Genomic DNA, 23982 nt, shown 5'->3' with positions numbered 1-23982 from the left:
GGGAAAGAACAGCTCACTACGAGAGGGCTAACGTTAAAAGTTTAGTTAGTTCTATTAGGAACAATATCCAGCATCATGGTTACTGCATAATCTGTAGAAAGTAACGACCCAAACCAGCAATTAAATTGTTAAACCAGCAAAATATTCACCAACTAACACTATGGACTAAGAGGTGAATGGAGTAGTTTCCCAGCACTAGCACATTTTCTGACCAGCAGGATGATTTCCAGTAAACATCACTCACCATCATATTTATAGATGTTCATGTTGCGAGGTTCCGGGTAAAAACAGGAGCAGATCAGCGAGAGCATGGACAGCTCCTTCATCTTTTCCTTGTAAGCTGAAAGGAGAGATCTTGTTAGCATGCTTCACTTCCCCAGCTCCTCCTTAGTGAATTTCTAGCTGAGATGAGTGGCCAGGGACCAGAAAACCTACTCTATCACCCACCTGGCAGATTTCTCTAGAATATTTACTTTCAACTATTTCACCTCAACATTGAGCCTTTATCAAATCACAAATGAGATCCTCAGAAGTGCAAGACGGCTTCTGGTCCTCTACATGACCTCAGCCTTGGCCATAATGCAGACAGTCCTCTCTGGTTTATATAAAGTGAATCTGGCTACCAGGAAATGCATTTAGCATTGGAAGAGTGCCATGACTCCACTCTCCCCTGGCCGGTGGAGAGACATGAAGCTCTTACAATTTCTCTGATGTATCCAAATGCAATTGAGAACAGCTATGGAAAGCTGGCCATATATTGCCACAGGCAGATGTTAAATACATTATCTTACAAATGAAAACGTCATCCAGAAAATTAAAAATAAAACCAGAAATGAGGATACATTTATCAAAAAATTTGCTTAATGTCCTTAATATGCTTAACTACCTCAAACAAAGCTTTTCTTTCCCCACTTACTGGCCAAAATATGTTGCTTTCACACTCAGGTCTAGTCTGTATTAGCCAATGCGATTAACGCCCTTCTAATTAATAATAGCACCTTTATGGTGCTATCTTTGCTGACTTTGTAATGCCTGTAGGCCCCAGTTAGGAATATAGGTGGCACTGATCTAAAAATGGTGATACCAATACTTAATCATTATACAGTTTTCTGTGTTCACCCTTCCTAACTGCTTGTAGGTCAGAGAACAGTCTTGCACTTGGTCACTTGGCAAGCCAATGACAGAGCCCAAACTAGAGCTGGCTCTCCTGGGTCCTGGGGCAATATCCTGCCCACTGCCCACTGCCCACAGCACATCGATTTTAAGGCAGGGTGCTTCAAAATTCATCCTGGCACACACAGATCCCTGCTATTATCAACATCATCTCTACAGAGGCGGACACTCATTTGCTGCCAGCATGTGAAAACGTGGCTTAAAATATCTGTGACTGAAAGTATTGTACCTAACAGATTAGACCAAATTAACCCTTGTTGATGCTGAATGGAAATCTGATGGTCCTTTGATCTTCAAACTGTGGATACATATGAAATTCTCAATCAGCCTTTCTCACGGATGCTCTTGTGGTTCTTGATTTTGCTTTTCCTACTCAGAAAGAAACCCGAGACTCGTGAGGGCTTAAGAGTCTTTGGGTGCTGCTCAGTACGGTGATATTTGAATAATGGTCCAAGAAGAAATTTCTAGCTGCCAGTAAAGGATTAGTTAATTTAATTAAGCTTTGCACAAGGGCCTCTAATCATGTACCTTGAATAACTCACCTAAAGGAGATACAGCTTTTCAGAAACCATAGGTAAAAGACAGCTTTGAGGTTAAGAGTGTACTGAAAACTCTGCTTTCTGTGAACTTAGGCTGTCATGGAAACTTGGTCTTGACAAGATTTTGATTTGAAACTGAAGTACCGACTCGCAAAGAATAACTCAAAAATCTTTTGAAGAGAAAAATCATGTCCAACTGATGTCTGTTTAATTATGAATAATGATAAACATAATGAATTGTTCACTTAGACCTCCATGCAACAAGCACACAGGTGTAGTTTTCCAGATTTTCCTTTGAGGAGGGCTTGCCCAGCAAGCTGCTCATACCACTGGAATGGCATCCTTCCCAGCAACAAGGTTGTGGAGTGGGTGCACATCAAACCCTGGCAGGTGCTAAACACAGAGAAAATGGACACTGGGTTGTGTGTTAAAGACATGGCCATTGATGATGCAAGCAGAACCTTGTACAAGATCTGCTGAAGCACTGCTAAAATGTATACCTTGAAATATCTTTTTAGAGAAAAGCATACAAAGCAGCACTCTAGGAATCGCGCCTTTTGGGGCCTTTATTAATATTTTTTATCTTTGCTTGACATTGAATATGTTTTGCTTCCTAACAGCATTTAAAATGACTACAGAAAGGTGTTTGTTTTCCCAGCTTGCCATCTGTTTCCCAGCTTGCTTTGCCTGTTGCAAAGCACAGCAGGAGAAAGATCAGAACATGCTCAGCTCTCTTTCCTTCAGTGCAATAGCTGCAATGAAATCATGCTGGAAAAATCATTGTCTCAGTTCATTCTGGCCACTTGCAAAATTAGTATGGCTGTCCATCCTTTACAAGAACTACATTATTTTTTATTTTGTGGTATTGATTATTGATTTAGTCTCCACTTGCCCTAGAGAGTCCTTCAGCCATAGCTGGAATTTGGCTTGAATACTCAAAGAAGTTCTGGAGGCTTCTGCAGCTCTGGGAACCAAACAACCTGCCATGGTGGCAAACACTGGTTTTCCTTTTGCAGACTTAAGGGCTGAGGGTGTCAAAGGACCTGAAGAGGCACACACCTCCTCTGGTGTCCATCATCAACAACATGATGACGTCACCCTTGATCAGGCTCAGCTCTGAGTAGCGGGAGCCCTGCATTGCTCAGCTCTCCTTTCCATAAACATTTCCTTAAAACACATTAAAAAAGCTGAAAGCAGTTATGTTAGCCCAGTTGATGGTCTGATTAAAGTGGCTGGCTCATGTCTCACAGGTTAGACAGGGAGGTAACTATACTTTTCCAAATCCCAAGGATTAGTGTTTTAGCCATGGAAGCCTGTTATCCCAAAAATAAAGTTCTTCTGTGAAGAAAGCAGCACACATAGACCAGAAAAATTACCTGCCTCATAGTGGAGCTTTTCAAAACCCTTGAAGACAATGAAGACAAGCAGTGATTGCAATGAAGTTTATTTTCCAAATGTGTTTCCACTGGCTTGCTAATTATATCCCTCCTTGTGCAGTCATGTAGGCTACATATCATTCCATTAACTGTGCAAGTTAAATGAAGGAGAGTAAATGATGGCAATCCTAATAGTACAAAAGCTTTGATAGGGAAATTGCTAGGAAAGAACAACGTTGACAAAAGATGGCAACAGAATCTTTTTAGTTATATGCAGCAAGATCTAAATGTTTATATGCACAAAGAACACTGATTTGTGTTAAAACCAGAAGAGAATTCAGTATTAGCATTTCTTGTAGTTTTGCTGTGAATATACTAGTATTCATAGGTCTTCTTAAATTCTGAAACTCTGTGATTATTCCAGAACCTCATCTACTTCTTAAGAATAAACTCCTCATATTCAGAGTTGCAGAGAAAGCATTAGAAATACTATCAAATGCCCCTAGATCTTTGATAGCCTCAGAAAAGAATGAACTCAGATGGCATTGAGACTCAAGAATGCATGATTTTTTTTCTGAGAAAGTCCCAAGTGTACCTTAATATTATTGCTTTAAGCCAACCTCACCCTTTTCTCAAACTTCCTCCATTATTTTCAACAGCTGTATTTAGAAACTGTGAAACGACTCCCTCTGTTGGGTGAACATCCATCCTCTCCCTTTGTGGGCTCTACTTGATGGTCCAGGTAAGATCTTCATGGGTCTTTTAAGAGGTCCAGTTCTACAACTGCATGAACAAGAAGGGAAGGACAGCAGGACTGGATCTCTGGAGGGAAACAGTTCTAAGGATTTCATGCCCATGTTGTATAATTTTGGGGATCTTTTCTTTAGTCCAGTCTGGTCCCATGGTCTGAACAACCATTAGAGTCTGGGGCACTGCTAACACACTTCTTCCAGTTTCAATACCTATCAACTAAACCAGTTTGTGCTCCAAAATTGCTCTGATGTGTGAAGCAAAGCGTGGTCAGCTGGGGTGTTTTGATGATCCTCTTTGAAAATGCTCTACTGGTCTCAAATAATATGTTTATTCAGATACATCCTCTATTCCTCTGCAGAAAAGTAGTCCATTGCCAGTCCTGCAGCTCACTTGCCCAATGAATGAAGCTACTATAGCAGAGTGCTATGGCTGCCATTAGAAGACAGCAACCACTTATTTACTGCTGGGAGAAATAGCAGGGTTAAGGAAAGCACTGCTAAACCCTTCCTGTCTGTTCTCATCTGTTATCCAATAGCTATAAGGAATTTTTTACAGTTTACACTGTAAAATGAAAATCTGTCCTGACTGACAGGCCACGGGCAATTTGGGTCACATTTTGTTCCTTGGCAAAGCACAGCTCAGACAGATTGCTGTGTCACAGCAGAGACCATTATTCATAAGCAAGACTATTTTTAACACATGAACAATGAGAGAAAAGTGTAAATGTTACTTATAATTAACATCTGATGAAAGCAAATGTGTTGATTCTTTTTGCCTTACTGAATCCAGTCCACATATAAGAAATGTATTTTATACATACATTAATATGCATAGATATTAACCACATACATTAATATATACACATTACATATATTTATGTATAATGTTACTGTATTTTGACATTTCAAGTACCACTTGCCAACTATTTCTTGAAGTTCTGCACACCTGGAAGGAAAAGGAAGCTGGCACATTGCCCATAGTCAGAATGTGCAACCCATAACACAGCTCAGCCCAGTGCTCCCTTGCCAGGAACCTATGCGACAGTTGCCTTTCTGAGACTGAACTGAAATCCTGCTTAGTTTTCTCCTCTGGAAGAGATTGAAGCATTAAGATGTATGATGAAGCATGAAACGCAGGTAGAGAAGACCTACCACACCTGTCCTTCGTATGGATTTCTGATGGATGTTATTGACAATGTGCTTTGTTACAAATGTCATTTTGTTAATGCTCCCTCTGGGGTACTAGAGCTTTTGGTTTGTCAAGACAATGTTTTAAGTCATGTAATTTTGTGAATACCAACAGCCACACTCTGTTGGCCAGTAATTAAAAAAATTTTTTTTTACTAATCCATATTAGTAATGTGCTACATCCTTTTCTGCCAGACAAGATGACATAATATAATCCCAACTGTGTTCTTTCCCCATAGGTGGTGAGGTATTTGAAGAAAGTTACATGATGAGTACTGCTAAAGTGGTGGGCTAGTACTGGGACAAGCACATGGGACTGGGAGAATTAAAACTCAAGATGGGGCAAGCGTAATATGGAGTCTAGGTATCAATTAGTTTTTGGCATGTCTGAGCTCTATCAGCCTGGGATTCACTTTAATTAATTCTGGCCATTATTTAAAACAGCTACTTTGCAGAAATAATGAAAGCTTACTTTTTAATCACGGGAGAGCTCTACCAGAGAATGATGGTTCCATTCAGATGTCTTAAGTTAAATGAATTAGGTTGTCTTAGGACCAGCAAATCTATCTTCACTGTCAGGAAGCCTAAGGATGTTTATAGACTTATGGAGTCACCAGTGATGGAGGGAATGAAAGCAAAAGCCCCTGCAGTAAATATATCTTATCCATCCCTTATGCTCAGCCACGAGTGACATCTCATTTTGGTGGTTCACATCAGTGGGACTTATTTTGTTACTCTCTGAATGCAAAACACTGCTCACCAGAGCATGAGGTTGAGCCCATCTCACAACCAATGCATATGTGTGCTCTTCCAGTTTCCCCAACAAAAATGAAGTTGCTTTATAGCTTAGAGACTCTTCAATGCCCTACAGTGCTCACCTGCTTCACTGTAGGGAACGGTGGCACAGGGCTCCCACTCACCTGGGGCCATTCTTTGGTGGCCAAGTCTTTAAAATTGCACTCTTAATATACTGCAATGCAGTTTAAGATAGAGATGAGAACAGAGTTTTGGGCATGTCCCCTGTCCCTGAATTTTTTGGTATTTTTATATCTAGGCAATAGAGTAAGCAGGTACTATGAAAAAGTAACAAGAAACAGAAAACACAGAAAAAAAGGAGTGATCGGTGAGTTTCCTCTGTCAACCGTGACTCTAGAATTTCCTACAATATGCCCAGAAAACAAGAAAGGAAGAACTTGGGACAGCTCTAATCTGCTTTTGTGGGAACTGGGAGTTTGAAAAAATAGTGTTAGGCATTAATTTCTGCAACCCTCATGAATGTTCCTGGAAGAAGTATCATCAATTTTATTCTCTCCAACATGAGACTCTTTTAACAAAAATCTTAAAATGGTTTGAGATGGAATCAAGCATTAGTGTCACCCATAAAAGCACAGAGTGGCCGTGAAATCAGGGATCACTGTAGCATCAGTTCTTCAAAATACACCAAAAAACCAATACAAGCAACAGATCTGACCTTCAGCTTCTTATTAAGACTGTGTCAGATTGTCCCAATGAACCCTCTCCTCGAGTGCAAGGCCTTGCATACCACTTCCACAGCATAATTCAGGTGACAGCACAGGATCTGGCTGGAAAACCAAACCCATGGAACACACAAGAACCTGTATGCTTATGGAAAGACTGTCCTGTGATGGTGTCCTGGGTTGCAGTGTATTCTATTACCAGCCTCAGGAGCTGTTGAAATCAGGTGGGGCAGTGTTTCCTTGCCTCCTCCCCCCAGACTATCTTTCTGTTAATGGCCTATCATTGTCCTGCTGCATGACTCAGAGATAACTCCCTCCGGACTATCTTCTGTTAATGAGCCTCATCAACACTTGGCCTCATGACTCATTACCCCATTGTGAGATGCTCCACCCAGAGGGAGGAACCAAGCATCCCATCGTGGATATAAGCTGGGATTCTGAACACCAGAGACAACCCTTCCTACTGGATTTCCAGGGGACAGGAGCTACACGGCCACCACTGGACTTTCTGAGGAAGAGCAGACCCTTTTTCTACAGGATCACTGCTTCAGAGGACTGCAGCCACCATTCTACCAGACTGCTACCACCACCCTGCCTAACAGGGACTCAGGTTGTACCTTGACTGTCAGTTTGAAACAGTGTTTTCTCTTTTTTTTCCTTTTCTTTAATTTCCATTAAATTGTTATTCTGACTTGGTGCCTCCCACTGGTTTGTTTTCAAACTAGTACAAATGGTTTTCTTGAACCTATAGTGCAGAGATACAAATGCACACAAACACGCAGATTAGAGAGTGGCACAAGTCTCACTAAAAATTGCCCCTAATTTTACAACCTAATCTATCACTGATCATGACTATGGCTTTTTGGACTAATTCAGGTACCATGTCTGTGGTTTTACTTACTGTGTGTGGTTAAGAGTCAAATGTCTTTGTTCACTTTATGATGCCAGAATGTTCAGATGTAAAGTTACTATTTTGTATTATTTTGATGTATGTAATTTTCACTACTGAAACAATGAGAAGACCCATTTACTGAACCCTGAATATTACAGTCATCTGTGACATGAATTAATGGGACTTCTTTGTTGAGCTGCTGCAAACCCATTTCCAAAATGAGATTTTGATGTGAGGGGTCTTTTGAATTTGAGAAAACAACAACTTTGTCATGGTTACTCAAAACAAACACTGATGCAGATGCTTTGTCATATTGTGCTTTCTATTCGCTGAAATGAAAACACATACATTTCCTTCTAGTGTGGAACGAATACAGCAGACATGTGCCTGTTCAGAGCCTGTTGGTACACTCAGAGCCCCACAGACTCACCACACTGCTTGCTGATGGAAACAAGGGAAGACAAGACAAGAAAGCCATGGGCTAGCTCCTCCTTCTTCAGCTCTGCAGAAATTGGTCTGCAGCAGTGGCAGAGCCAGATGCTGCACTCTCTTCTGAGCCACCCCTTTGCAGAGCCCATGCGTTATGCTGGCATGAAGCCCTTGGCTGTTAAGCTCCAAAAGTCCTCTGGGACTGAGGGGAAGGAAAAGGAGCCAGTACTAATACAGAGGACTGTGGCCCTCCTGAAATTCACTTGTACTTAAGAGAACTTCAACCCAGGTGAAAACAAAAATTCCAGAGAATTTTTTTCCACAATGGGGAAAAGAGAATCTTCTTTACAGTCTGCTGCTTTGCCTTTACCAGGCATCCCTTCCCCATATCTCCCTCTGTACCTCTGCATCCCATCTGCCTTCCCCCGGTTTTCTTCCCACAGAACTTACTGTGTAGGAAAGGATGTAAGTTACTGAAACAGACTTTGAAAACAGTGGGGAGGATGAAGAGTGAAGAATAAACTTAAAGGCTACAGTAGTCCTAAGCTTTACTTCTGGCTGGTTAACTGAACATAACTGTCTAATTTTTGTGCAGGCAGAAGTTCAAACCCTGTTATTCAGATGATTTGGCTGGATACTGATGTTTAAGATGCTGAACTTACAGCTACCTTCATAAGAGGCCACTGGAGACACGGATAGTTTCTGATTATCACCTAAGTGTGGGAGTCATGCAAACATCAAAAGTTCTAAAATTTTTAAGGCAGCGCCACGCCAGGAACCATTCTGCTATCTGCTCTCTCCTGTACTCACTGGAAGCAAAAAAGACTGGAAACTCAGCTATGGATGATCTGAACCAAAGTAATTTTCCTGAATGTGGACTGGATGGAAAATGCAAATAGGCTTTCAGCAAACACCAGGAAGAAAGCAGCAAGACCAGGAAGAAATAACCTTCGTTATTTGGCTCACCTTACCTGCTTGAGAACTTTTGTTGGTTTTGTTACATACCTGCACCTGGGGCAAACAATTTCTTGTGATTGGCATTGCAGCAAGCTTAGCTCTGTCATCTCTCACAGAAAAATCTGTTTCAGCTTAGGACTCCTGTTAGAGTAGTAGTAAGGATTCTTCATGTATCATTCTGGGTCTGATTCTATCACTAATTTTCCTGTTCTCAAGAAAAACCCCTATCCCCTGATCTATCAACTTAGACTCTTATATGAATGATTTAAGAAACAAAACCTTGAGCTCTGGAGTTTTTGAATGGGTGGATTTGCCTCCCATGACTTTGTGCTCACAGTGTGTAATGTATTTCCTTGGCGCTCCATGCCTGAAGGGTTGTGATACACCCTTTCACCAGGACACAAAGCCATTAAACTCTTTTACACTTCTGAGGCAGGTTACATATAAAATGGGTTAAAAAGACAGATATTTCACTCCAAAGCTTCCATTAACATGGCTTTGAAGATCCCTCCTGGAAAGCACCACTGAACCAGGATCTCAATCTCCATGCAGGCTACAAAAGCAGTGTTTTCAGGAATCTGGATGCACATACCTGAAGGCCAGGGAAGCAGAAGGCTTTTGAGAGACTCTCTTCAACACAAACACCCTAGCCTTGCTATATGTAGATTATCTTGTCTCAGCATTCCTGGGACTGGGGCTATGAGCATTCCATAACATCAGCCTAGTGGAATTTGCTTCAGGACTTCCCTGCAATAGGACAAGCCCAGATTGCTGATCTTTCTCTCAGAAGTGGACATGTAGTGTTCAGGAGCTCCCTGAGCCCAGCTGTTTCCTGGGTACAAAGCTGTGGTGCTTGCCTTGGTTCTGGAGTCACTCTGGTGACTGAAGCACCAGGGAAGGACTTGTAAAGGAGCTGGAACTTCTTCAGTATCTTTCTAAGTGTGGGGTGGGGAGAACTGAACTACAGGTTGGAAGCTGCCAAGCCTGCAAGCAGCCCACTTTTTCTCAGCAGCATGCAGGCTTCAGCCACCACAGCAGCAGCGTGTCTGCAGCCTAGTGCTGAACTGAGCACTGGGGGGAAGTGAAATTTCAAGTCCTTGTGTTGAGCACTCCAACCTTCTCTGATGCCTCAAGCAGAGAACCTAGCAGAACACCTAGGACTAGGCCATCAGGGGTGGCTGCTGCCTCCCAGTATGCTCTCAAGGTCATCTCATCCTCGCATTGTGGGAGTATGCAGGGGCCCAGCTGAGATCTGTGCTACTTTCTGTAAAAATGTGTCAAATGCAAACAACCTACGCCACAGAGCTTATGGTGTGAGAAAGAGAGGCAAGGGATACTGCGGAAAAAATGACCCAGAGGTAAAGAAAAAAGCCTCAGGTCACAGACCTGTTCTGTAGGAAAGATTCCTGGGGAATAGAGCTCTCCTGAATTCTGTATAAGTGACACCTCTGTCGGCACAGGCTGTCTCTTTTTGAGTGCTGCAGGGAATACAGGTGCTGGCTGGTGAAACAGCCCCTTGAGGGAGGATGCAAATCAAATGTGATGAAATAGAACGGCAACGGTTTAGTCATGCAGCCTACTATGATCAAACAGCATCTTCCCAAGGTATGAATCATGCTACGGGTTCTGTTCCAGCACAGCAAGACTGGGTTACTAGAGCAGCGTGTGAGAGAGCGGGCTGCCTGTATCACTTTTATTTATCTGAATCTCACCGTCAGCCATGTGTGTTTGGAACAGTGGCATTTGTTCAGTTTTTCCTGGTGACGTCTTCAGTGGCTTCCACTGACTTAAATTTGCATCACCCTTATACCTTTATGTAGGCCTGACAAACTCTTCCTGGTTGTGCATCACCTGGCCATGCATTACCCACTGACACTTGACACTGAGTGTCATTTTATTCCAAGCCCTCCATTTTTTATCCTGCTTGGAGACTAATGACACAACCTTGCATATTGCCAGTCTTCATGGCTGAAATAGGAGTTCTGCTAGTGTTTTTTTGCATCTGGACACAGCAGATCCTTTCTGGACTTGTAGCTGATCTTACATTATGAAATCCATCCCCTCATCTCTGTGCTGAGATTACAGTCAAATCGTTCATACTGAGCTTCTCCAGAAAGCAAATTCTAGCAGAACTACCCACATGTTTTGAAAGCAAGTCATTGATACAGCATCAAGGAAAGGAATGGCCCAAAATTGTTTAGGAAAAGCAAGCAGTTAAGAAAGAATGGGTAAGGAATCCAACTTTTTCTGTTTCCATCATTCAGCTGTTGTGGAGTACCTTGATCAAAGGAACAGAGATAGATTGCTACAGTGAGAGCTTCCATTAACAGACAGGCTGGTCCTTGCCATTTTTCTGGCTCAGAAATGCAGATATGTGGTTTTAGCAGGACTGTAAGTCTGATATAAAAGATGACATTTTTATAACTCATATAAGGGTTGTAAACACAACCTTCATTAACCTGTGCCATTCCAAAGTACAGATACCTTTCACATCTTACAGTATTTTCAAAATTGTGCTTTGACCTGATGAAGGCCAAAATATTATTTAGTTGTAACTAGAGGCTCAGAACAGTAAGCAAAATAAATTGCAAGGTGCCTTTTATTTTTTTCTCTTTCTCTAGACAAAAAAAAAAAAAAAAAAAAGCAGGGCCATCAGCTAAGTAGAAATTTGTGTTTGTATGATATGATATAAATGCAATTATGATTTCTTGCAGGGTTGGACTCTCAGTCTTTGCATTACAATAATTAAATGCATTCCTTGCTTGTTGAGCCATCGCACTGAGTGCAAAACCTACTGCAATTGTTTTCACACCATAAATATCAGGAGAATCCATTTAAGAGAAAATATGCTGCTGTGAAGGCTGTAGATAGTATCTTTCAAAACTAATCATTTCATATAGACTAGAAACCCCATTTTATAGGGTCTGAAAAATCAAATACATAGAAACATTCATTACTCAGTTTATATATATTTCTATACATAAAAAAGTATATGTGTATGTGTATATATATATATATATACTTTATTTTTTTAAGTTTAATGGCTGATTCTGAGCAATTCCCATGTATTTAATGTACTGAACCCAAAGCCAAATATGTGTAACTGCATCTTTCTGCTACACAATCATTCTTACTGGCTGCCATGACTACCGACTAAATGTCAAAATGCAAAAGACAATGAAAGGAGACAGTCTGGAAAATCCAATTTACTTCTGGGTTCTGAATGGAATTTAAATTTTGTGGGACATGCCAAAATAAGAATGTCTCATCAGTCTGAATAAAGGCATTTTCTTTAAAAAGTTTGCTTTCTGTACACAATTGCAAATGACACATGTAAGTAGATTACTTACAAAGGAAGAATTCCAATCCTTGCAATAATACAATGGGACACACATTATAATGGTGTTAATTAACAATAGTATCTTAAATTTGAATGCCTGAACAAAACAAGCTCCTAGTAAGTAACTTCTGAGTTTTCATATAAAACTGTTTGATATTGGAGTTTGCCTGCCGACATAACTCATAATTGTGGAAGATTTTGCTTTAAACCCAAGGAGGTGTGATAATGGAAACTGTGTTATTCTGACGCTTTATGTTGTAAGGCTTAATTCCCATTTTTTATAACAAAGACTATAGAGATGAAAATGTTTTTATGCAATTTTAAGTCTACTCAGTGGGGTATATGTGGGAGCAAGGGGCTGTATTTAATTATGAGATATTACAAAGGACTATATTTCTGGGTTTAGAGAAATGTAATCCCTAATTTAAGATAGTCTCCTTATTTAGGAAGCCTATCAAAGGCATGTTTATCTTTGGAGGAATCCTTTGATTCAAAAATAATGTCTTCAGGTTTTGAAGGACTTTGAAAGCACTGCACAGAGTAAGAAAAAATGACAGCAACTCCCTCATCAGCCATGTCGATACAAAGCAGATTCTGTAAAACTCATCTTTTCACTTGGTGGTATTCTGCTAACAAGTGGGCAGCAGGATGACTACAAGAAGTATCTTTTGGCAGGTCACCAAATCTAGAAACTGGGGCTAGTGTGAAAATCTATTTTTACAGCATTGAAAGACATAGGATAATTTTCTGTTAGTCTTCTCCACAGTCCAAAAAAAGTACAAATGCCCAAGTGAGGTTTTGGATGATGGGTTCCCAAACCCATTACTGTCAGTGCTCAAGGATGAATAAGAACCAAAATAGGAATGGATACTGGAGAAGTGACTGTTTTAAAAAAATAAATAAATTTGCAGAAATAAGTTCAGCATGTGTAGGTTGGCTCCAAAAGTCTCACAAGGAAGAGTTTGGGTTTGGGGTGGGGTTTTTTTTTTTTGCTATTTCTTCAATGTTTCTTTTAAATGGTCCAGGTTTGGAAGACAGAGAAAGGAAGCAGAGGTGTGCATGAATCAGCAGGAGGGGTTGGGTTCACAATCGATGGAAGGTGTTTGGTGCTGTGGAGCTGCACCTGAGGTACTGCATTCAGTCTTGGGTCCCCCAATTTAAGAGGGACATGGAGGAGCAGATGAAGGTCTAGTGGAGGGCTATCAGGAAGGTGAGGGATTATTGCGCAAAGAGGTGGCTTAAGGGACAACATATCAGGTACTCAAGATTAATGAAATGACAGAATCAAACCCTTCTGGATGACATGCATCTGACACTCTGTGGCTTTCAGATCTTTCTATGGGATCTTTACCTAAACAATCTATGCAGTTCTTACTACTAATTATCAGATTTATACATCTACTATCATATCCTGCCATGACTTTATGCATATATGCAAACATTTGATTGCCTCCATAACAAAAATAATGACACCTCTCAACAGCATATTGCTAAAATCTATCATGGTTGGGCATAGATTATAAATATTATTGAGTATGCTAACCAGAAGATGTATAAAATTAGCAAGAAAAATAAAGGAAGATAAAGAATGACAGCCTCTTCTTGGAAACCATGCTGATGGCGCCAAGAAATTAGTAAATTATTCAGAATTGATTAAATTGGCGGAGAGGGAACATTTGCTGGTGGGATACTTTTATTACAATTGATGCTACAATAAAACTAAAACAAGAACCACTGATCGCAGCGAAGTGACCTGTGTTTTAAGTAGCTTTGCTCAGATTTGCATAATAGAAGCACTTTGATTTTTGAAGACATAAAATTAATGCATAAATGTCTGCCCTGTAACAATTTATATGGACTTTCAGGAATGTGACTGCTCCCAATTAAGTCTTTCATGACCCACCTCTCTTTTTCATCTTTCTCTTCTCCTTCCCTCTTTTTTACTGTTTTTCAATTTAGTGGTATTTTTTCTATCCCAAAATATTACTGAATATGTCTAGAGTACATTTGCCCTGGCAGTCTATCTCTCTCTTTGCAGCTGTCTCTGTCTGTGTCTATTTTTTCTGCAATACTGGCCTCCACTTAGAAGAAAATCTTGATGAATTCAGAGATGCTGCTCTGCTACTAAATTAACCACATGAGGAGCTGATCCCTGCAGAGATGCTCCACTGATTGTTGGTGTAAGGGTGTTTGTCTCATTTAGAATTAAAAAAAATGATCTTGCAATAGCAAGATTTTCAGGGCACTGTGCACCAGCATCAAAAATCTGTCATGGCAATGGCAAATCAGAAATTCTTTGTTGTTCAGCCTGTCCTTTATAACAGACTTATCAAACTTCCAGAACTGGATTGTCCATCGGATTTTTAATATGTTCTAAAAGTAGCAGGAGTTAGATATACCCAAATATCAATTTGTTACAGCCTATTCTGTCTCTTTCATTATATGATCAAGTTCTTTTTCCAGTATAAAAAAAAAGTTCATTTTTCTGCATAATTAAATTCTCCTTTTTTTTTAGTGTAGCTGGCTCTCACATGATTTTTTAAAATAATAAAGAAGATATTTCCTTCTAAGTTGATGCTTTGGGAGATTTAAAGGGGGAAAACCAGGTTCATCAGATGTAAATCAACATGAGTCTATCACACCCATAGTTCCACTGGTTTAGGATCTAATTCTAGCAAGATGAGTGTTCCTGGCCTTTGCACATCTTAACCATTTACACGGGAAACCACAGCCAGCCATTGCTATTTCCCATCTTGTGCTGCTTTGTTTCTTCTACTGCGTTAGAAAATACGTCCTTCCACTGAACACCACATTGTTACACTTCAGTTTGGTCTACAGTTTTCTTGGCTGCCTCTTGATGAATTTTGGAGAAGCTTTTAACTAAAAACATTTCACTATTTCTGTGAAGATGACTAGGGAAAAATACATCCATGTGGTAAACTAAACGAGTGCTTATTGCACTTCTTTGAAAGGTTCTAGTCCTTTGTGCTAGGGAATCATTCTTCATTTGAAGAATCTGTCCAGGCCTGGCCATGGAATAAGTCAGTAAAATACTGGATTTCAGCCTTCAGCCGTGTCTGAAATACACAAATCCAAGCTTTACAGCCAGTTTCTCTTAAGCCACTTTGTGCTGGATTGTGATTCCATGTGGGCTGAGAGTGATGCTGTGGACCAGAGGAGCACTGGAAACGAGAAAAAAAACTATCCTGTGGTCTCAATTCCTCCCCTTCTGGCCTCAGAGAAGTGTGAAGGATTACAAGAATGAAGCAGTTGTGTGAAGAGATGAGAGATGAATCTGCGTTGTGGAAGTAATTGCCAAGAGCAGACAAATTAAAAAAGAAAAAATAAATAAGGAAAGCCAAGCAGGTAAAGTCAGTCAGGGAATAGATGATCCAAACTGGGGTCCATCCCATATAATACTCTGTTTCCACCATACTTTTTCTTAATTTGGTTTTCATCTTGGAAATTCTATTTGTATAACTACATAGAAATGTACTAAATATAATTTTGCAACCTTCATATTGTAGATTACCTGCTTGCTTATCTAAATGCCTTGATTTTGCTGCATGGGTTCAATATTTGTTCCTATTGCAATTTTTTACCCTTGACAGACCCGTGCACATCTTTGTGCAGAAACCAGGATGCCAGCAGACATGAGACCTCTTGAACAGCACTGGCAAACTGTGCAAACTGGTAATTAGAATTTTGCAGAGGACTTGAAAATACCTCTATCATGTTTAATACTGTTTTTCAGGCCCCTCACAACAAGGGGATTTACACTGTTAATCAAATGCAGTATGATTCTCTAAGTAAGGTATTTCTCTTAATGTTTCACTGCAAAAAAAGTGAATGCACTTCAAAATGGAGTAACTTGAATCATCAATGCAATTTAAGATAAATATCTTCCTGTTACTTTTCTTAAGAAGTCATTATTGATATTTTACCTGGAAAATGATGATATTTAGACTTAGAACATCGTTTCCCAGCAAGAAGGTATTTGCCTTGAGAACATTATTGTTGACAAATATTAAACACTTAGGTTTTTAAATCAGGAATCAGGGCTTCATTCCTACCTACAGCATATAATATTGAAAGCTCTCTAACTTCAGTCTGGAGAGCATCAAAAAATATCTGAGCACATAGAAAAGATATTATCTTAGAAATAGCTTTTTGTATTACATCTACATAATACATTTAATAAACACCAGTACCTGGAGACAAAGAAGGTATATTCAAGTGATATAAATATGACTTGAGCGACAAGTGAGTGAGCCCTTTCCTTTCACATGAATAAAGTAAGCAAAAAATATATTAAAGCAGTTAACAGACTAATAAAATGGGTTACAGAAGTGAATTTCACTTCCAAAAATGTCTTTGAAAAATTATGGAGATTGATTCATGCATTTGTTTTAAGATTTCCTAGGTACATGCAACATTTCTTACAGCTCCATTCGGGTAACTGGATGATTTGCAGTGCAAAAATAGTAGTAAACCAAAAAATGTAGATTTTGCTGCACTTATATGTAGCAGCGTCGCTAAAAAAAAATTAGTGCATCTTTGACATGTCTGTGGTCTCCACAGTCTTTTGAAAAAGAAAAAAGAATACCCGTGATAATATTATCACTCCAGGGAGCTCTGCCAATGAAATGGCATCAAGAGTTATCCTAGTGGAAACCAGAGGAAGAAGTTGAACATGTATTTTATCAGAAATCTTAGTTCAAAAGGACAATTTGTGCTTTCAATAATTTTGAAAGCATCAAAAATAGCATCAAGATGAAAAATTACAGCTACTTAGTGACTAGTGAATATATTTAAATGTAAAAGCCTTAAGCATTAAAAGGCACTTCATCTACCTTCAGGTAGAGTGTACCTTAGCTTAGGGTAAATTCTCAGTTTGTAGAACCCTATGCCAGTCAGTAGTATAAAATACACGTATCATTATTTTTTCTTTACCTGAGAAGCTCCCTAAGGATTATAAAAAAGTCCCTCAATAGCACAGAATGTTAATACAGCTTCAGTAGGTAAGTTGCTCTGTTTCCTAATCTGATCAGTATGGATTCTGGCAACTTCTGTAACATCAGAGCATGGTTACATATTTCCATGCAGTATGGAACATAACCTCACATCCCAGCTCTGAGGTAAGTACCCAAGATTATCCCTGTCTTAATGCAGAGAAAGTCAGGTCATAAAATGATTAACCTACAAATCCAATAAAGGAACTAGGAGCCTAAAATGATGCTTAAGAAAACTCAGGTTTCTAAATCGAAAACTTGGATCCTAGAAATTCCTGCACAGATGAGGAGAGGTCATGAGAATACAGAAAAACACAATTTGTGCTCTTCAAATTGGTGTGCACTGAAGGGTGCTAGACTTTGGACAAGCAAGGATGCCTCAGACTTGAAATGTTTAATCCACTAACATTGGGAATTGCGTGTTCTTCCACCTCACAGTCAGTCTTCTGAAGAAACCTGTGTACCCTGTTTCCTGGAAGGATTCTTCATAAACAGAGGAGCAGCCACAGTTTTCTTTTAAAATGCAGCTGAGGAGAAACGCTGCTGGCTGTCTTACTCCTGTCCTTTGGAACAACTGCCTACAGTGACATCTTTCACTGGGAAATGCCAGAGCTGGGGTCAAACTCTCAGAATGAGGAAATTCAAGCCAAAGGGTCCTAACCACCACCCAAAGAAACTCATGCTGTGTTTTCTGCTCCCACAACTGTTTCTATTTTGCCATATCATGCAAAATCTAACGATGCTCCTGGGGTCCCCAGTTCCTAGGGGTAGGTCATCCTCCCTTCTCTGTGCACTCTTTTCCTCTCTCTAGCATGATATTCTTCCCATGGGAGAGTGGAAAGAAGACACAGCCCGGTGGTCTGGTGGTCTGTGGGGAGGGAGGACACACAGGGACAAGGGCCACAACATTCCAGCACCACACCTGGAGACCAATCACCAGCTGTTTGGCTCAGGGGCAGGAGTGCACACATTACCACCTCTTCTTCTCCAGCCACCACAATGGAAGAGACAAAACCAGGGCTTCTCTGTGGCTGTGGGTGAAGTGCCCAAGGGACAGCTGAAGTCTCACCATTCCTCTCTGCATTTTCCTCTGGGTCACTGAATTAGGAGTACATTCACTCTGGGCAGACCTTGACCACAGGCAGAGGTGCTGACCTCTCCCTGCATGCTGTGGAGGTACAGTCATGCTTGTATCTCACCACAGGTGCTTTAGAGTTTACTAACCCTATCCTCAGCCACCTCTCTAAACTAAATTACCTGCTTGGGCAAAATTGGTGAAAAACTCCTAACGATCCTGTTTTGTGATTGTGTGTGTGAAGGATCACAACCTCTCCACACAATAACTGCTACAACAGTGACAGGTTTTGTGTATTGGAATGAATGGATAAATCGTAATTTATTTATGAACTGCTTGGATTTGACACCTATACCTTAAAAAGATTAACATTTCTAAATATATTCTTCAAAGCCTAATGTTTTCTGCAGATGCTGCGCACCAGTTTAACCCCACATCCTGGCAAAAATAGCTTAAATTCACTTCATTGGTTAAATTATGTATTAGCAGACAGGAAAAAGAAAAACATAAGTGGAAGAGAAAATGAAATAATTTCAGATCAGCTTTGTATGCTGGTATTTCTCAGACACATGATGTCGTAAGTATTCAGTTCCCAGGAGCCAGCATTTCTGCATCAGTCCATTTTTTTTTTATGACTCAGGATGCAGGTCCATGTGGATTGAGGTCTCCAAAGGAATTTTTGTCTGTTTTTGAAAACGTTTGCTGAGCAACTAGAGGAATAGGTACTTTCTGCACTGCTGTCATGGGTACACAGCACCTTGCAGGACTGAGATACCTGTCCCAGGTAGAATTGCTGGCTGATTCACTGTGGGGACCCACGCTTCCAAGTGGGATCAACAGTACTTTTAAACCCAATGAAAATCAACAACACCTCAGACTGTATCCACAGAAAAGTGTGAGGGAAGAATTGTGAATAGCAGCCATTCCCCCAAATCAGCTGCCAGTTTCTGTGTCCCCATAGGCTAAAGACCAGCTGATGGTGCTGAGGCCAGTGGCTGTACTCCATTGGCTCCAGTGAGGCAAGACTCATTTGCAAAGTTGGTTCATCTGTCATCCATTTTATGGATAAATGCTGAAGAAGACATGTTCTCTACAAGGCACCCGAGGATGGCAACAGTTTTTGTTTATAAAGGTGACTTTATGGAGAACAGACAGCAGATTTTTTGAAGGTAGTTACTGCAGAGGTAAGCAAGCACTGCTGCTTCATGATACAACATTTGCTCCTCCTCTTGGGCAGAACTATTGAGAGTGCTAGGATAAAGGCTTTTGAAGACTGATAACCTAAGCTGAAAGGCAAACTTACACTCCCTCTCACCAGCCTGTGAGAAGGCTTGCTGGAGGACTTCACTTCTGGTGGTGTTGCCCACTGGTCACAGGGCCAGATGCCACCCTCAGTCCCTTATGTTCAGCTTTTTTGCTGTACTACCTTTAGCAAAGCTTTTAGTGAGTTAATTTTCCAACTATATCAATTATGTGGTGTGACACCATTTTTGGATGCCTGCTTTAGGACTCCTAAGGCTTGTTATTTTTCAGGAGTGCTGAGCATCTCTTTGTTTCTTTTGTTTGTGAACTAAGAAGGTAGTTAAATTAGACCTACATGAAAATGCTGCACAGGTCAAGTATTGCCCAGACCAATCTGTCATGGGAACCTTCTGCTCCCTGTGTTTTACATTACAAAGTAATGCTGACTTCTCACTGTCAGCAATAGGGAGAATCAGTTAATATTGTATAGTCTTTGAAGGCTAAAACACTATCTAAATATACTGCTGGATATGAGTGCCCCATCTCTCCTTTGTCATGTTGTTTTGGTTTTTTTCAGATTAATGCTATTAATTTGAAAATGGAGAATTATTTTCTAACGAAATTAATACAAATGTCACCTGAGATAAATCTAACCGTAAGGGTAGATTACACAGTATATATAATAAAAAAAATAGGTGTGCAAAAGCTGATCTGGAGAAATGTACTATTGTAGTACAAATACCAATTCAAAAAAAGAAAAAAATTCCAGGCTTAAATCATCAATTAAAGAAAATTCAAATTCTCAAAATCAGTGTGAATTAATTACAGGAATACATTATTAAACAGGGAAGTTTTTAGTCTAACTAGAACTTATATTGGGACAAAGAGGTGATGGTAATGGAGGTGGAGGTGAGAGAACATTTTGGAAGTGTTCAAGATGCTGAATTTTATTTTTATTTCCTCAGTATGTTATGGGATATCTTCCATAAGAAAATGGAACAGATGACATTCCATCCTCCTGCCTGTACACCTCACAGGGTAAGTAAGAACTCCTATGAGGCAATATAATTCCTTAGCCATATGGACTGTTTTTAAAATTATTCCTGCCTTAATAGCAGGAAGAGTAATCTAGTCTTTCAAAATCAGGAAAAGAATGTGAATAGGTGTTAACCTTGGTTCTTTAGCGAATTTTACTTACCAACATTTTTATATTAGCTCAGTAATAAAAGTTCTCAGAAAAAAAATAAACTAACGGAAATGTTATCACTTCAGTTTCCTTATCATATCAAAATGATATCAGGAAAAGGTTTTTTCACCCATTGGGTGTTTGGGCACTGGAACAGGTGCTCCAGGGCAGTGGTCACAGCACCAAGCCTGACAGAGTTCAGTAAGTGTTTGGACAATGCTCTCAGGCACATGGTGTGACTCTTGGGGATGTTCTGTGCAGGGCCAGGAGTTGGACTCAATGATCCTTGTGGGTCCCTTCCAACTCAGCACAGTCTGTGATTTCTTCTCCTAGTGAAAGAATTTGGAATAGTCGTATCTCAGTCAAATCACATTTCTGCTAACATTATGATACAATAAATTTGTTTCGGATTCTTGCCTATATCCATTCTTCTCTTAAAGTAATTTCCTATTTACAGATATGTAATTTTCTGACAGTTGGAAATAATTCAGAGCTGACGTGTGTTCATTTATTTATAAAAGGAGAAGGTTAAAACCTTCAGCTAAAAACTGAAGACTGTGGAAAGAAGTGTGCTCAGTCCAAATTCAGCCTGGCATTTAGCCATATGTTCTTTAACTTGATGCTTGTCATTGCCATTAATATTCAGATAGCCACTCATGAGCAATTGTTGATGATCAAACAATTGTTTAAGTGTAGTGGCAGATCAGAAGAATTCTTACCCCTTTGCAGTAAAAAAAGCCTACTTATTAAAAGAATTGAACCAGTTAACAACCATACACTTATTTATGACTTCACACGAATGTTACACACCAGATAAAACAATAATGTAGTACTCAGTTAATAGAAAAACTTAGCAGTGGCCTTGTATCCATCAAGCTAAGTATCGAGGTCTGAGCTTGTAACTGAAATGCAAATGACAAAGTAGAAGAGCAACTCTGAAGCACTTTTACAATGGTTTAATCCATCTTACTGAGATACGTGAAAGAGGGAGCATGGGCCTGCCTGAATTCCTGTATCCTCATAATCCTTACAGTGTTCCTGACTGTCTCAAAAGGAGTTGACATTAAAATACTTCCTTAATACACTATTAACACATACCCCATGTATTTCTGTTAAACAACTTCCTATAAAATAAATTGGAACCATAATTGGGACTGAGATCTTCTGTATGATGGTTATCTGAAGATGTTCAAATAATAAGTATTCCTTAAATAAAACACCACAATGAAACAATGACATAATGGTTTCAAACACTTTTTTAGTTCCAGTGGCATCACAGACTGCTTCACCCTCACATTGCCATCCATGGACCTTACACTAAGTAAGTTTATCAAACCAGGTATGTGGCCTGATTGGTCTGTAGTGACCCTACCTGCAAAGGCACTGATTTATGTAACACACATCCAATTTGCTTGGGAGCTTAAGGTATGAAGGAGTCCCTGTATCCAATACAAAATTCATGTGGAAGATGGTGTCAGGGGAAGGATGAAGTTTAAAAGCCCCCATAATTTCTGTACAGTCGTGTTACATGGAATTTCAAAAAAGACACACTCAAAAAAAAAACCCCAACTAAACAAAGATGGTTGTGTGACATGCGTCATTCATATACTATGTAAACTAAACAGAAAGGAAAATCTCAGGGGCATTCAGAGCGTAATGATCTCCAGAACTTCTTGCAGCTGTTGAAATTCCTATGTAAGTAAAAGAACCTTTCCTTGAAAACCTTTTATTTTACACAGTCTCACAGAAAATGAGGCTTAATTTTGCTTTCTGTGGCAGAATACAAACACAGGCTTGTTCAAGATACTTAGCATCTGCCTACCCTGAGTTATGTGAACAGTTCTGTCCAAAGCCAGTAGGACTATTCTCATGCTCAGACACCTGATTAAGTGCCTTGCTGGACCAGGGCCAGAAATATAATAGTGGGCTGGCTTAAGCTGATTAGAAATGTTTTGCTGGCTCCAGTGGTAGCAGGACCTAGCCTTTATTGCTACTTTGCAAAATATGGTGCTCAACAGGGGAAAAAATCGGCACTCTGTAGTTCTTTCAGTGTGCTACTGGGTAAAGTTTGAGCATAGAACAAATGTAGCTCACTTAGCCCTAGCTGGAAATTACTGAGAATGCATCTAGTTTTCCACATGAAAATAAAATTTGTTGCCTTGTAGTAACTCTTGAAATAAGGTGGTTTATTCTAATAGCTGCTTAGATCCAAATTTTGTCTATTAATAACTATAACAAGGAAGATACAGTTTAAAGAAATTATGAGAATACTTTAAGCTTTGTCAGTTTAAAGATGGAAGATGCTTTTAATAAAGTAACTTTAATTTTTTAATTGAATGTTGTTGTAATTAGTATTTTTTGAAACTTGATCTAGGTAGCTACACAGCCTTTTATTGCTGGTATAGGTGGCTCATTAACCAGGGATTAACAGACAAACCGGCGTCACACAGTCCCTCTGTCTCTGGGTACATCTAATGATTCCTGGCATCACTCCTGCTGCAGAAATCTTTATACTTGTGTGCTGCGAGATCATTAACACCAGGCTGAACAGCCCTTCCTTCCCTTGCGACAGAATTCCTAACAGGCCTTCTGCAGGGCTAAGTCCCCGACCGACTACAAATTATCAATACTGATTACAGGATTGCTGCAGTGGGGAGGGGACGGCGTGCTCGGCACTGCAGGGCTGGCCAGGCTCCCACAGCCCTCACTTCCCTCTTCTATTTGCATCTACAGCTGTCTCATTCCTTGTTCCCAAGGGTGCCACAGCCAGGCTAGAATGCTTTCAATCCACACCAATTGTTCCTTGGGAGCGGAACATCAGCAGTCAGATAAATGCATTGGTGTAATGCATCGGTTTCAGCCGGTGCCAGGAGGGTTTGGTGTAACTTCGTGCAATGTGATCAAGAGTGGTAACAAGAACCTGCACAAATGGAAATTTGAACGGGATTTGCTTCTTGGGGAGGACAGTTAATTGTGTTGGGAGTGCTTCAACCTTATTTGTGGGATCTGCGTGTGCACGACAGTAATGGTGAATGATTGTGAAAACTTGAATTTGAATGCGTCAAACGCAGGTCCAGCCTCATTCCTCTTCAAAAAACCAAAAAACCAACAAAAACCAACCCCAAGGAGCGTTAGGGTCTGCACGCTTTCAGCAGCCCGACCCCACGACTGTTCTCCCTCTCCTTCTTCCACACCCTCACTGGGATTTTTTCACCCACCCTCCCCAGCAGCCTCCCTCGAACAAAGGGGCCAGTGCCGGGCTACCGCCCTCCGCTCCTGCCAGGACCAGCAGGACCAACAGGGACGCGACGGGACGGGCTCCCCAAGACCCGGGAGTCCCCCG

General features: G+C 40.3%; 1 protein-coding gene across 1 annotated transcript in view; it reads right to left on the bottom strand.

The window, feature by feature from the left end:
• The window catches only part of STMN2 (stathmin 2), a 38495-nt gene that overhangs the window by 13338 nt on the left and 1175 nt on the right, over positions 1-23982 (bottom strand). The window contains exon 3 of the mRNA XM_017740481.1: positions 245-340. Coding sequence (XP_017595970.1) covers positions 245-340 — 96 coding nt within the window. The remainder of the gene's footprint in view (positions 1-244; positions 341-23982) is intronic.

This window comes from Corvus brachyrhynchos, unplaced genomic scaffold (assembly GCF_000691975.1).
Source record: "Corvus brachyrhynchos isolate BGI_N302 unplaced genomic scaffold, ASM69197v1 scaffold227, whole genome shotgun sequence".
Lineage (NCBI taxonomy): Eukaryota > Metazoa > Chordata > Aves > Passeriformes > Corvidae > Corvus > Corvus brachyrhynchos.
Note: the sequence above shows the minus strand (reverse complement) of the source record. Positions and strands in the feature narration are given on the sequence as shown.